Raw genomic sequence first — 14892 nt, forward strand, 5'->3', positions numbered from 1 at the left:
TATTTTGAACAAATACATGAATAATTTCCGGAATTTATAGTTATGTACCAAATACCGGTATTTTAGGCTCCGTATCACGATACGTATCACGCAATGAAAAATCACGATATACCGGTATACCGATAAAATCGCGCATCCCTACTTCTCTACATGTTCAGCATCTTCAACAATGACACGTTTATCTGAAAAATACCATCAAATCAATAGCAATACACTGACATAAATTTTCAAAAAGTGTTCTCCCTGGTTTTTGCTTTCATAAAGCATATTACCCCCTGGCCTGCATTAGGACACTTACTTATTTGTGTGTCTGTTTGTCTAGCTATCTCCTCATCACTGTCACTATAGTTGGCCATCAATGTAGCAAGTCCTCCTATAGCTGACACTGATCTGTCCGACTCCTGAGTAACTTCCTCTAATCCTTCTAACATTGACAGTGGGTCCCCATCAAATTTCTTCATGCCTTCTTTATCAACATTTTCCTACAGCATATAGTGTTTGTCCAAGATGCAAATGGCAAAAGTGATAGTTAATTTGTTTTTCTTTTAGTTCTGTCACCAAAAAATTAAATGGAAACAATATGAATGCATGTGTTTGGGTTTTGGATAAAACATCTCAAAAATTTAAAGAAAATTTCTGCATACTTTTGATCTGGAAAGGAGAGTCTTTGAACAAAAGTTAAAATTTTAGATTTAAGTTCAGACCTAGATATGTAATATATTCTAATGTGAGCAAATGACAGCATTCAAGAGATAATTCTGCTGTTAATCTGTTACCTTTGCAATGGTGACCTCTGACTTGGGGGGACTTTCCTTCTTAACATCTTCTAATGAGAAGTTATTCCTGTTGTTCTTTTGTCTCCGGTTTCTCCCTTTTCCAAATCTTTCTCTCTTTCCACCTTTATTCTTCATTTTACTGCAATTTACAATGTTGACTAATTCACATACACAAAAAAATATACATTCTTAAAGAAGAATGGCTCAAATTGGTTGAGTTAATTAAGGTTGTGATTCAATATATGAATTTTTTAAATCTCCAGATTTCCTTTTACTAATACATAAGTAAACAATTAAGCTATTCAAAATTGCTACTTTCAATTTTACTTATGATTTCATTCCCCCATCATGTATAAGTTAATTGGAGTGTATTTAATTTTACAAAACATGTTTATAAATACAGATAAATGTATCTACACATCAGTGTTAAATGATTCATCATTAAAATTACTCACCCAAATGTTTTGGTTTCTATAACTTCACCCCTGGCTTTTTTCTCCTCCAGAATTTCTTTCTTTCTCTGAACATTTTCAGCAGTTGGAAAATTTCTGCATGAAATAAATGGAATTTATTTGCACATGAAACATAATTAACCATTTCAGATATATTTTCTATACGAAAGATTAGAGAAAGTTTTAACTGCAAAGAGTGTAAATTATGTGGAATAGGTAGAATTTTACTTTCTCCTTTCTTGTCTCCATTTTTCAATGTCCTCCGGGGACTCCAGTTTCCATATCTTTGATGCTAGCCCACTAAAATGTTGCTAAAATCAACAAAATCAGAAATTATAAAGTTGTATGCCTATGATACATGAACTTCCCTCACCAAAAAGAATTATATGACAAGGTTCACCAATGGTAATACTTGGATCTTAAAATTCTGGAGTCATATAATAAAACTGAAATTTTTCAATTTTTGCCAACAGTGATGTATATATCAATTGGGCTTATAGCGATAAATAGCCATCTTTTTAAAATATTGTGATTTTATGTCATGAAATGCATCTTTGTTTCGATCTGTGATTATTTCTTCTGTAATGACCAATCTTCCAAGCTGTTTCTGAAGCTTTTAAAAGCTGTTACAGCCTGACCTCAGATCCCAAAATTACGAGTAAATATTAACTGTTACTAAAATTTAAAACTGTAATATTCTTCAGATCTTGGACTTGGCTTATTAAAAATCTTTGTGGAATTTAGTAAATATTAGTATTAAATAACAGAGTATCACTTAATACATGTAAAATAAAACAAACTGCATACAGACGTAACAAATAATATTTAATGGTTTGATATAATTCTTATCAACAAGTCATTTAAACTGTAAGAACAATTTATTCCCAGACATAATCATCAATAATGCACTCATTGTCTTGATTTCTGGTAAAATTTAGTTGCTCATCAGTTCTTTCTGCAGGAATTTCAGTGAAAGATTTTGTTTTACAATCTTTCACCATATTATTATCACTGTCAGTTCCACAGTTTTCAATTGAGAGATTATCGGTTTTGTTATTAGATGTAGTTTTTGACTTTTGAGAATTTCCCTCTTTTTGACTCCCGACTCCAAAGAAGTTTTCCTTTACTATATGATACACACACTGCAGAATCAGATTCCTCTCCCTTCTTATGTCTGGTGCCAGTAGCTGAAAATACAATGGACATAAATTCAGTATTGCTGCCTCAATAAAAGAATAGAGTAAGACTACATGTAGAAAAATTTAGAAAATATTAAGAGCAGAGATTTAAGGAAATTCAAATAAAAAATTGTCTTTTTCTATGCTTCTATGTCCAATACATGTATTATTAAAATTGTGTGTCTTCAAAACTTGTGGCTGCATATCTTTTTAATAATCTGGACATCAAAACTGTGTGTAATAAATAATTACATGTACTGTACTCGTATAAAGTAAATTTTCACACCAGTTTTACTTTCACCCTTTTCACTTTTGTGACAAGTGGATAAATTTAAAAGGGAGCGAAATCAAAGAAGAAACATTTATCTCTTTTACAACTGTATCTAGGTGAATTTAAAGTGGGGTAAATGGTTTGCAAGAGTGATAGGGTGACAATATTGTTATGAAAATAATATGGGGAAATAACCCTGTATTCAATAATAATGATAATATTAGCTGCAATAATGTAGCCCTCTCCAATTTTTTTAAAATCTGATATTTTCAGGTTTACACATACAATGTGCATGTATTCACACAAAAAGTGTTTGAATGGTTTGTCTGATAGTCTATATTAAACCAGCAACCAAGCTATCAAAATAGTTACAAATGATATCTCATATACACTTTTTAATAATTATAAAAGTACTTTTTAGTAGTATATAAATACACATAGCTTTTCTTTTATTCTTTAACACATTGGTATTACAATTAAGGAGAAAGTAATTTGTTGACAATACTTTAATTTGTAATTGATAGATTCTCTCAACAAATCAAAACATGAACAATATTTGAATTACTAAAGCAATAACACTAAACTTTACACAACATTGTAATTCGACCTTTTCCAGTAGGGTAGATTTGCGGACTTTGGGCTGACTATTGCCGTCATTATCTTGGCCATTTCTTCTCTGTCTCTTTCGTTTTCGTGATCTTTTATTCTTCAGTTCACCAGACAGGCTCTTCTCTACATGTTCAGCATCTTCAACAATGGCACGTTTATCTGAAAAATACCATCAAATCAATAGCAATACACTGACATAAATTTTCAAAAAGTGTTCTCCCTGGTTTTGCTTTCATAAAGCATATTACCGCCTGGCCTGTATTAGGACACTTACTTATTTGTGAGTCTGTTTGTGTAGCTATCTCCTCATCACTATCACTATAGTTGGCCATCAATGTAGCAAGTCCTCCTATTGCTGAGACTGGTCTGTCTGACTCCTGAGTAACTTCCTCTAATCCTTCTAACATTGACAGTGGGTCCCCATCAAATTTCTTCATGCCTTCTTTATCAACATTTTCCTACAACATATAGTGTTTGTCCAAGATGTAAATGGCAAAAGTGATAGTTAATTTGTTTTTCTTTTAGTTCTTCTGTCACCAAAAAATTAAATGGAAACAACATGAATGCATGTGTTTGGGTTTTGGATAAAACATCTCAAAAATTTAAAGAAAATTTCTGCATACTTTTGATCTGGAAAGGAGTCTTTGGACAAAAGTTAAATTGTAGATTTAAGTTCAGACCCCGATATGTAATATACAGGTGACTATCGATCTCTCGAAGTTCAAGGGACCGTAAGAAAAGTTCGAGAGATCGAGGGGTTCGAGAGATAGAAAGTGAATAAAATCCGGAATTTTCAGTTCCGATCATCATTGTTCAACTATTATAAATACCGGAAGTATATGTTGATAATATCATTGCACATTTTCATTCGTATTTTATAGGTAATTCACTTGATTTCAACGACAATGTTCGTATTTTGAATAAATAAAACGATCTCTTTAAGTTTCAATATTTATTTGTTCTCATTTCATGATTACATAAAACCTGAATAGCAATCGTCGGTGTGGCTACCCCCAGGGCTTGATCGGGTCCTTTATCAGATTTCTCGTATTAAATCGGTATTTAATTCTTGAGATAGGATTTCTTGTGCAATGTTTGTCATGCTGGGATTATGTACACTCTAATAAAACTTCATAATCTATGGAAAATTATTGACACGCCTCTTAAATTATTTTCTAAAAATTTTCGTCTCGCCGTCCAGTCAAAATAAGTTGTGAAGCAATTCGTTTATAATTTACCAATTATAACCAATTACTAATTTATATCAACACTCGGAAGCTCACAGGTATGGTGTCATCTATGTAAACACCCAATTAACACCTCCACGCCAGCCCCAGGCGTTCACTTTTATCCAGGTAAGTCCAAGCTGCATTAGTTTTACGCTTGATTGGCGTGTACACACGCGCAATCAAAACTTCGAGAGATAGAGAGTAAAAAACAATGAAATATGTGTAACGGGACCCAGGTCGTGGTTCGAGAGATAGAGAACTTCGAGAGATTGGAAGTTCGAGAGATCGGAAGTAAATTTGCTTAGTTATATAGAGGGAAAAAACGGGACCGGAGGTTCACTTCGAGAGATCGAGAACTTCGAGAGATCGGAGTTCGAGCCATCGAGAGTCACCTGTATTCTAATGTGAGCAAATGACAGCATTCAAGAGATAATTCTGCTGTTAATCTGTTACCTTTGCAATGGTGACCTCTGACTTGGGGGGACTTTCCTTCTTAACATCTTCTAATGAGAAGTTATTCCTGTTGTTCTTTTGTCTCCGGTTTCTCCCTTTTCCAAATCTTTCTCTCTTTCCACCTTTATTCTTCATTTTACTGCAATTTACAATGTTGACTAATTCACATACACAAAAAAATATACATTCTTAAAGAAGAATGGCTCAAATTGGTTGAGTTAATTAAGGTTGTGATTCAATATATGAATTTTTTAAATCTCCAGATTTCCTTTTACTAATACATAAGTAAACAATTAAGCTATTCAAAATTGCTACTTTCAATTTTACTTATGATTTCATTCCCCCATCATGTATAAGTTAATTGGAGTGTATTTAATTTTACAAAACATGTTTATAAATACAGATAAATGTATCTACACATCAGTGTTAAATGATTCATCATTAAAATTACTCACCCAAATGTTTTGGTTTCTATAACTTCACCCCTGGCTTTTTTCTCCTCCAGAATTTCTTTCTTTCTCTGAACATTTTCAGCAGTTGGAAAATTTCTGCATGAAATAAATGGAATTTATTTGCACATGAAACATAATTAACCATTTCAGATATATTTTCTATACGAAAGATTAGAGAAAGTTTTAACTGCAAAGAGTGTAAATTATGTGGAATAGGTAGAATTTTACTTTCTCCTTTCTTGTCTCCATTTTTCAATGTCCTCCGGGGACTCCAGTTTCCATATCTTTGATGCTAGCCCACTAAAATGTTGCTAAAATCAACAAAATCAGAAATTATAAAGTTGTATGCCTATGATACATGAACTTCCCTCAGCAAATACTTTATACAATCAGATTTCCCAAAAAATTCAGCAAATTGAATGACAGGACTCCTACTTACTGTTCTGTTATGGAGTCTTACAAGTTTTGGGTGAGCTGTATAAGAACAACCTTCATGGTGACACTAAAAAGTACAGGATCTATTTTCACTACCAATTTCAAGAAACATATGAAAAATGAACATTATAAGTAGAGGCTTAACACCAAAACGAATATTTTATTTGATGGATCTTTACAGTATTTCTTTTGAAATATGATTTCGTCATTGAAAGACTGATAAAAGCTTTTAATTTTTTAAGTAAAAAAAAAAAAATAAAGATACATGTGTGAATACAAATATTGACTAATTTTAATGCTTATATTTAGGACATTCAGTAATTCTTCACGTCTTACCTTGACGTGACTCTGAATGTGTTCCCTGTATTTCTCCTGCATTTTAAATCCTCTGTCACAAGTGTCACAGAAATAAACATTATTTTCTGCCAGATCTCTTTTGTCTACTTTAGGCTTCTTCTTCTATATCAAAATAAATGAAAATTGATGGTTAAAAAATTTTAAGACAACTCAAAATAAAGCTAATGAATTGTTCCTGAATACTTTTCATGCACAATGCAATGGTATGTACATATATGCTTATACATGCATTTATAACATACTTAATTTCAACAGACATTGTATAACTCAGGGTTGTCCCTAAGATCTGAAATAGCAGCTAGGAAACATTAAAAAAGTAGAAGGGAGTCAGGGGTTCCACTTCTAAGAGGGGGCTGTGGGAGAATACCAGAATAACCTGAGGATTATGTCATAATAGGCGGGGAAATTCCCCAGTCCCTGGGTCTTAGGTAAACCCTGATAACTCAGGGATTTTTTAACCCTTTGATTCCAGGGGCCGGGGCCGTCAAGATTGGGAAAAATAGCGATATTTGGTTGAAATTGGGAAAAATATCTTCATACAAATAAATAGGAAAAAACAAGCAAAAGTCAAATATTTAATAATTTTTCTTTTTTTATAGTATGAAGCTGGCTTAAACCAGCTTTAGTGATACGAAATAATAGCAGCTGTTGAAATTCAGAAGCTTAAAAATGGCAAAGCCACAGGGTATGATAACATTGTAAATGAACATATTTATACGTCATCTTTATTACCTTTATGCAAGAAGTTCTTTCAAATAACATTTAATAGTGGGTTTGTTCCAGATGAGTGGTTAATCGGTATTGTTTGATCAGTTTATAAGAATAAGAGTGATTCAACACAGCCTGAAAATTACCGTCCTAAGCAAACTGGAGAGACTGACATGAGCATGATGCACGTTTATTTTTCAGATAACGATCCCAACTTTAATTTTTAAACATCGATCTCGCTTTAAAAAGTATGCATGCAAAGATCCGGAGTATTCCGAATAACTTCTCGAAAGTCCTCGGGTGGCTGGTACATCGCACATAGAGAACATAAACACCTTTTTGTCATTATTTTATTTTAATAATTTACAACCTAATACTTTTTTTTTCATATTGGGAATTTTTAGGTATGATTTTGGGAAAAACATGCACTTTTCAGCATTGGGAATGGGGCCGAATTTCGGCCCCAGAGAGACCCCAAAAAAATCCCTGTAACTAAAATCAAAACATCTAAAAAATAAAGCATACCATTCTGTACAAAATTAAAACAATTTTTCAATGAAGCACTGACCTTCTTCTGAAAGTGCTCCTGGTTTCTGTTGGAATCTTTTGGTAGATTGTTCCAGATATTATTGGACCAAGGTTTCTTGTTTCTATTCTGATTGTGATTTGCTGTACTACCATCCACACCATTACTTGTGAAATTCCTATGACAATTCAAGTTAATTCCATTTTGGGAAGTATTTCCCCACTGACAATTTTGACTTCCATTATTCTGCCAGTGGTGTCCATTCTGTTGGTGAGGAGCAAATCTAGGTGGAGGGTTTTGCCACTGTGGATTAAACTGTTGTTGAGTAACACCTCCATTTTTGACAATCTTTTGTTGTCCAGAATTTGGTGTAAACATGTCTGAATCTGCATAGGAAATCTGGTGTCGGGGAGGTGGGGAATTAAAGTTAGGTGGAGAATGAAAGGTATTCTTGCCAAAGTTTGCTGCTTGCAGTCTTCTCGGACCATTATTGAAGACATTCATATCAGAGTATGAAACCTGCTGTCTTGGTGATGGGTGACGCGGTGGGGTATAGAAGTTATGATGATTTGGAGATAGACCTCTTTGATGAAATCTGGGAGAAAAGTTGGAACCATTTGGACACTGAAACCTTGGAAACCCAGGCATTGTCCTGTTTGGCTTATTCTGGAAATATTCATTATATGTCATAAAAATATATAATTTTATTTACCACAGTCCATATTCTGATACTTCTACCCCCTTTCCTTTTCAAGTCACAACACATGGATGCAAATTAAAATGTTGATGACAAGTAAAGCTACCTCTTTGCAAACACATAATACTATAAGCCAGTATAATATGTAAGGTCAAGAAAGGTAAATAACCTGTACAGAGATATCCTGAAATGGCTGAATCAGTCAATCATTCAATGTTTTGATTTTCGTTCAGCCCATGTGCTTTAACAGTAACCGCGGGACTATTCCGCGCACCTGCGTTTCCGGTTAAATGATTGTTTGGATCAATCAATTTTAAATTTTGCAGAATAAATGAATCATTTTAACCATTATCTTTTTGTTTTTTTTCACCCCATCATACTTGTTTGTTTTTTTTCCATTTTTTTCTTTTGGAAAGTTTAGATGGTTATCTTTACTGCGAAACTCCTAGTGTACACTTCCGGCAAAACAGTTTGTTGGCAACCAGAATGCCAGGTAAGTTTTTGGGCATTTATTTTAGATTAATTTACAATCTTTCAAAATTTTATGCATAAGATAAGAGAAAATAAAAATTATCCTTCTATCTGAAATGGGAAATCTCGAGAAAAATTATTTAATGTGGGAAATGACTGTACAGAATAGGTTTGTTAACAGTTTAATTAAGCAACTTAAGAGCAAAAGAAACTTAGAATGATTATTCATTCTAATAATTTACCTTTAAAACATTATGAATTAAAAAACAGCCCCGAAAAGATACTCCGGGATTCACGATGCTGTCAAAAATGGAGATGTATTGGAGCTGGAGTCTATGGTAAAAAATGGTGCCAGTATAAACGAAGTTGAGGAGGCAGACAAGTTTACTCCTTTACACACTGCCTGTAATAGTGGGGCATTAGAGGTAAGTACACTGTGTAACCTCCTACCCATCCCCAGCTCCCACCACCACCCCCACCCTTTCCTATTTACCCACTAGAATTTTGACATGGTAGCCTTGTTTTAATATGATGCAGTTTGCATGTCAATAAAGGAATTTTTTTTCAGTTTTGTGAGTATTATTGGTGTGTGAATCACACAGACTTGTCACATAGGCATATTTCATGAAGCCTCTAAGCACTTCTTGTAAACAAATGACTATGTGCTACTGCAAGTCTGTGTGATTTACACACCAATAACGTTCAGAAACTGAAAAAAAAAACATTCTGTATATATTTATATTTTAAAGCTTTATAACAATGAAAAATACAGTCAATGTTTGAAATTTTTGCTGCCCTATATCGCTATCTATTTTTTAAAAAATTCCATTGTGTCATTATGACGTTACTGTAACACACATTTCTCCATGTATACATGTATTTCTATGCCTGACTATACAGGAAAATGGTATCAAATTAATTTCATAGTTGGCCAAGTAAAAACACAGCAAATGTAAATATTCAAGAGTGGTTCCAAGCAAATTCACTGGATAAGACAAGGTTCAAATAAATGCATGAGGGAAGAAAATATATGGAAGGCATTGCAATTAGTTTACAGAAATGTTTCTGATTTATTGAATTATTGTATCCATTCAAGACGAATGAATTTTGAACTAGAACTTCAGTCCTACATTTTCTCAGATGTCCAAATCAAACTTTACCCGCCCATTTCATTGTCTATAATTAATTTTTTTTTACTAATAACAGATGGAAATGATGTAAGGTGCATATTTCCAATCTTGCCAGTTAATGTTCTGCAGTCTTAATTGCTTTGGTGAAAACCAAGAAATATGACAAATGTATAAAAGAAATTGATTTGTATTCAAGATTCTTTAGCACATTTTTGTGCCAACAAATGCTACCATCTCCTGACAGTCTTGCAATATATGTTTTATTTGCATCCATCTATATTTGTCAGTGTGTTCATTGGTTGCTTTGGCATGGAGCTGATGCCACAGTGACCACAACAAGAGGTTGGACCCCAGCCCACATCGCAGCAATCAGAGGCCAAGATGCCTGCATGCAGGTAAACGATCAAATTAAGATGATCTTTAAAGCTAAATTTCAGTGTGAATTGAAGAATATTTATTAAGCCATGTTAAACGATGGATATAGATGTTCATGAATGTTGAAAGTCTAGTAACTGTTCATGTAATGTTCTTAATTTCATTTTTACACATACTTAGGCATTGGTAAATAATGGAGTCAGCATGTCTTCAAAAGACTCAAGGGGAAGCACTCCAGCTCATCTAGCAGCTGCTCATGGAAACTCTTTCACACTCAACACAATCTTAAGGGCTGGAATTGTAAGTATATATTCATTAAAATGTACATTGGTTGTCAGAATAAATATTATAGAAGAATACATGTATATTCAAAAGGGCTTAATAAACCTTGCATCCAAGTCCGGTAGAAGGACCCTGTCCCAATGGAAATTTACCCTTTTCCCCAAAAATTTAGGCAAAAATTCCCAAATGACAACTAGATTGAGAAAAGGCATCGATATTTCAAAATTTTGCCTCTTTTTGACTTAAAATTCAACTAAAAGGATACATAGAGGACCCTGTACCAAAAAGGGTCAATTAAGCCCTGTTCAGGTTTATAGAATAGGACAGATTTACCAAGTAGGTAAATTAAAATTTTAATTCTTGAAGGATGTGAATGCAACAGACAACTTTGGATGGAGTTTGGTTCACTCAGCAGCTTATCACGGCCGTCTGGGCTGCCTTCAGTTATTAATCAAATGGGGAGCAAATATAGATGAAGTGGACAAGGTTGGAAACACACCAGGTACTACTTTAAACATTTATTTTCCATAGAAATGGTTTGGAAGGTGAAGACATCAAGTACTTCTCATGCATTATCTTCTCAACAGAAGTAAACACGTACATTGTGAATCACATTTTTAATGCAAGAACTTTATTTTCATATATTTACATTTGCAAAATATTAATGCTTTCCTTTATATAACACTATTGAAAGCAATGTGTATCTATATCCGTATAAACACGGGTTCCTCATAAACATTCGACGTAATTTCTCGGTGACATCATAAAGGGTCGACGCACAATCAACGGATCAAATACGTGCCGTTGAGTTTGAAAAATAAAACATTTCATGCGTTAAAGATTATAATCAGGAAAATATAAAATATGAATAAGTCATAAATGTAAATATAAGTAATAATGTATCATTTTTAAACATCTATCGGAATATAAATACGGGTTGGTACGAGATCAAATTTACCATAAAGCCCATCGGGCTTTATGGAATATGATCTCATGACCAACGCGTATTTATATCCCAATAGATGTTTAAGAATGATACATTATTTCTTAAATAATTTCGTGAGAAGAAACAAAAATAAAGTCTCTTGAATAATAACAAGAAGTAATTTTTACTTATTGCGCAGAGGATGCAAGAAAAAACCCCCCAAAAAACAGAAAATATGGTACTTGATGAAATATAAGTGATTTATAACATGTTATTAACTTTATGCCATTGTTATGGCCCTTTGATCTTTGCAGAATATTGTCATTTTCATCAGGCATCATGTCAATTCCCTGTCACCTTGTATGATTTCAGCTCACTTAGCTGCTGGAGAAGGCCAGCTTCCCTGCCTGAAGTATCTAGTCAGTACAGGTGTCAACCCTTTACATGTCCTGGGTGCCAGGAATGACCAGGGGGAGACGCCCAAAGATCTGGCCCAGCAGTTCTACAAGGATGTCATAGTGGAGTATATTAATGGGATAGAGTGGGAGAGGGACCACCCAGAAGAGGCAGAAAGTATGTACTACCTATAAATTAACAAAACTAAAGAGTATTCTACTGTAGAATCATTGTATTTCATTGAGGTTCAAATTCTGAAGATATTGAGAATACTCCTTTATATAAACAAATTTACAACCTTGACAAATATTGATTTAATATTCAAATAAATCAGATCTGCTAAAGTTTATTTTGCTTTCTCTTTGTTAGACTTGGCATTCCCAGCACATGTGGCAGCTTACACAGGAGACTTAGATCATCTACGCATGTTAGTGGAAAATGGAGTAATCAACATAAATGAAAGGGATGAGAAAGGGGCCACTCCAGCTCACAAAGGTAAGGGTCTCAAATAGAGACAGAGGCAAGAAATCAAATTCATTTTATATGTTAAAAAAATATTTCTGTAGTTTAGGTAGCAGTATCCATCACACAAATAACTGATTTTTTGTTTGGCTTTTGTAGCTGCTGGAAATGGTCACCTCCATGTTCTTCAGTGGTTAGTGGAGATGGGAGCCAACATGACTATCACCAACCAGGCTGGAGAGACCCCCAGAGATGTGGCCAGAAGGTTTGGTCAGCTGGCCTGTGTCAAGCTTCTAGGAGGAGATCCAGGTAAAGAGAATTTTTATGAAATATAAAGACTTAGACCTTACAATTTTAAAATATGACATCATTAAAGTATGAAAAATTCTACTGCAGATCTGAGCCTGCATGAAATTGTGTCATAGTAAGATGAGCTTAATATATGAAGTTGTCCTTTCATAAAAAATCAAGATTTTTTTTCCTCTAATGTTGACCTATATACAATGACTGGTGAGTTTGTATTAAGGTGTTTCTTTGTTTATAGAGGAGGACACATCTGTGGTGGTGGGAGAAGAGGATGAAGAAGATGGAGAGGAGGATGTAGAGGCCAGCACAGAGGGAAGAGGAGTGGCCCAAACAGAGAGGCAAAAACAGGAAGCAAGATGTAAGTATCCCCTTAATATGTACTCCTCTTTATGTGTACTCAGTGTATGTGCATAGGCTCATAAAGAAGTGAAATGAAGAATTGTGATACATTTTCTCTAATGTGAAAGTATTTAGTTCTCTGTAATGTGATGTTGAGATGAAACTTATACTCTCTGTGTTACCTAAAAAAGAATGTACCCAAATTGTGGTGCAAATTATCAGATTTTAGAATAAAATGCTCATGAATATAATTGATATTTACAGCCAGGGCCAAGAAGCGAGTATCTGAACTTGAGAGGATGTTGGAGATTGCCAAAAAGAACTACACACAGCTTGGAGGAAGACTGGCAGAGGACAAGAAACGTATGCAGCAGATCAGGGACAAAGACAAGTAAGACAAATCTCCTTGCTTCTCAACAAACTCCACACGGATTCCTCCTCAAACATTTCCTTCCTCCACAACAAAGTTCATGGTCTTTAATAAGCTTCTACTTCTACCTTCCCCAAAAAACATCAGCCAAACTTCCTTTCTCATCAACAAACTTTTCATTTGTCAACTCAACAAACTTTTTGACAATCCTCATAGATTATCATTTATAAATGAATCTTGCATACTTTAGAAAGAATAATTGCAATAAATCAATTATTCTAGAGATTAAATAAAGTATGGTTCTTCTAACACTCCAACAAATCATTGCATCATAAAGATTTTTCTTGAATGGATGATATATAATTACTTCAGAACCATCACTGAGCTAGAGGCACAACTTGACTATGAAAGACTGAGAAGAGAGAAGCTAGAGGCCCAGCTAGATGAGTACAGAAGAGAAATAGCTGAGATGAAGTACCAACTACAGACCAGGGTGTATGGAGAAGAAAGTGTATGTAAAAATATTCAATTCTCTTTTCTGTAAATGACCATAATTGAAAGATTTATCTCCCAAAGTATAAAAGAATTAATCTGCTCATTGAATGCTTACTTACAAGTTATATTAAGCTGATGATAATTTTTAAAAAATAATTTTGGTAATGTTTTCTTCTGGGAGTTTTGACTAGTATTTCTTTTCTTTCTTTCATTAATTTGAGAAATGTTTATTATGTACATGTAGATGTAGGAGAGTACAAAGTTAAGTTTTCAGGTGTTAGGTACCATGAAAGTCTCAAAAATGTTTGTATACTGTTGATTCTCATTTGAGCTTTTTTTTCCTTGTAGACTGATGAAGAAATTGAATCAGTAATGGCAAGAGCTAAAAAACATGGGAAGAAATCAGGAAAAAAGGGATCACGACGCAAGACAGATGATGAAGAAAGTGGAGTTTTCATCAAAAGAAACATGTCCAATCCAAAGAAAGGCAACAAGTACAGAATAGTTTGAATCCAGTAAGAAATGAAAGATTTGAAATTCTTGCTTTGACCATTTGGAGGACTATGTCATAGTGCATATAAACTGAAACTGGTTTGTGCTCTTCGGTTCTGGTAGGGAGACACTAACATTGTTATCTCCAAGGGTTTGTAGTCAAATATGTGGTAGACTTTTAATATTAACCAGGGGTTTTCTTTTTCATGGTAATTTTAAGTAAAAAAAGAAAATAAATAAATTCCTCTTCAGGGTACGGAACTCTGTACATTCTGCACACACTCTATGGATATGCCTACAATTTTCTTTGTTATACATGTACATTATATATAATAGTTAAGAACTGAAGAAGTAACACATACACTTCAGACAGGACAATTTTTCATTGTAAACTGTGATAAATATATTATTTTATGTATAATAGTGCATTGATTTTATAGATGTTACTTTATGTATTTTTGTTTATTTTATGTTGGAGAATGAGTAAATGAGGGAGCAGATGATTAATCAGTGTGGATTTTTAAATTTAAATATCATGTCAAACATGTCTAATATCAAAGGAATTTAATGTTTAAAAATATTTTCATTTGTAAAAATCATCTTGTAGGTAATTAATGTACAATTATTTGAAAACTTATTTTAAAATTTAAAAATGATAAAAATAAAAATTCTATACGCAACTGAAGGAGTTTGACGTTGATTGTTT

The 14892-nt window shown here is 33.6% G+C and overlaps 3 protein-coding genes across 3 annotated transcripts; 1 reads left to right on the plus strand and 2 right to left on the minus strand.

The window, feature by feature from the left end:
• Positions 1-138: 138 nt before the first annotated feature.
• On the minus strand, positions 139-1543 carry LOC133181138 (uncharacterized). Its single transcript, XM_061315677.1, has 5 exons — positions 1457-1543; positions 1232-1324; positions 777-915; positions 299-482; positions 139-182 (listed from the first exon to the last, which is right to left on the minus strand). Exons 3-5 carry the CDS (start codon positions 909-911, stop codon positions 139-141), a joined length of 363 nt encoding a protein of 120 aa, XP_061171661.1. The 5' UTR covers positions 912-915; positions 1232-1324; positions 1457-1543.
• A 502-nt stretch (positions 1544-2045) lies between these two features.
• On the minus strand, positions 2046-8372 carry LOC133180924 (FMR1-interacting protein NUFIP1-like). The gene is made up of 10 exons (XM_061315377.1): positions 8313-8372; positions 7489-8112; positions 6192-6314; positions 5860-5922; positions 5649-5731; positions 5424-5516; positions 4984-5107; positions 3561-3744; positions 3285-3445; positions 2046-2415 (listed from the first exon to the last, which is right to left on the minus strand). The coding sequence occupies exons 2-10, from the start codon at positions 8092-8094 to the stop codon at positions 2107-2109; spliced, it is 1746 nt and encodes a 581-aa protein (XP_061171361.1). The 5' UTR covers positions 8095-8112; positions 8313-8372; the 3' UTR covers positions 2046-2106.
• Positions 8373-8595: 223 nt separating this feature from the next.
• Positions 8596-14821, plus strand: LOC133181244 (ankyrin repeat domain-containing protein 42-like). Its single transcript, XM_061315780.1, has 12 exons — positions 8596-8636; positions 8885-9039; positions 10032-10139; positions 10300-10419; positions 10768-10903; positions 11699-11899; positions 12092-12217; positions 12344-12493; positions 12729-12848; positions 13094-13220; positions 13572-13710; positions 14043-14821. Exons 1-12 carry the CDS (start codon positions 8630-8632, stop codon positions 14202-14204), a joined length of 1551 nt encoding a protein of 516 aa, XP_061171764.1. The 5' UTR covers positions 8596-8629; the 3' UTR covers positions 14205-14821.
• The last annotated feature ends 71 nt before the right edge of the window (positions 14822-14892 follow it).

Source organism: Saccostrea echinata, unplaced genomic scaffold (assembly GCF_033153115.1).
Source record: "Saccostrea echinata isolate AGI-Se365-2 ecotype Australia unplaced genomic scaffold, CSIRO_AGI_Sech_v1 ptg000008l, whole genome shotgun sequence".
Classification (NCBI taxonomy): domain Eukaryota; kingdom Metazoa; phylum Mollusca; class Bivalvia; order Ostreida; family Ostreidae; genus Saccostrea; species Saccostrea echinata.

Excerpts from the sequence above, each read along its gene's own strand:
- LOC133181138 (XM_061315677.1), bottom strand. The coding sequence starts at position 911 with ATGAAGAATAAAGGTGGAAAGAGAGAAAGATTTGGAAAAGGGAGAAAC. Across the intron at positions 483-776 it reads CAGAGGTCACCATTGCAAAG|GAAAATGTTGATAAAGAAGG; the intron begins GTAACAGATTAA and ends TATATGCTGTAG. Across the intron at positions 183-298 it reads ACAAACAGACACACAAATAA|ATAAACGTGTCATTGTTGAA; the intron begins GTAAGTGTCCTA and ends GGTATTTTTCAG.
- LOC133180924 (XM_061315377.1), bottom strand. The coding sequence starts at position 8,094 with ATGCCTGGGTTTCCAAGGTTTCAGTGTCCAAATGGTTCCAACTTTTCT. Across the intron at positions 5,517-5,648 it reads TGGAGACAAGAAAGGAGAAA|AAATTTTCCAACTGCTGAAA; the intron begins GTAAAATTCTAC and ends TATTTCATGCAG. Across the intron at positions 3,745-4,983 it reads AAAGTCCCCCCAAGTCAGAG|GAAAATGTTGATAAAGAAGG; the intron begins GTCACCATTGCA and ends TATATGTTGTAG.
- LOC133181244 (XM_061315780.1), top strand. Across the intron at positions 12,849-13,093 it reads GCAAAAACAGGAAGCAAGAT|CCAGGGCCAAGAAGCGAGTA; the intron begins GTAAGTATCCCC and ends TGATATTTACAG. Across the intron at positions 13,221-13,571 it reads CAGATCAGGGACAAAGACAA|AACCATCACTGAGCTAGAGG; the intron begins GTAAGACAAATC and ends TAATTACTTCAG.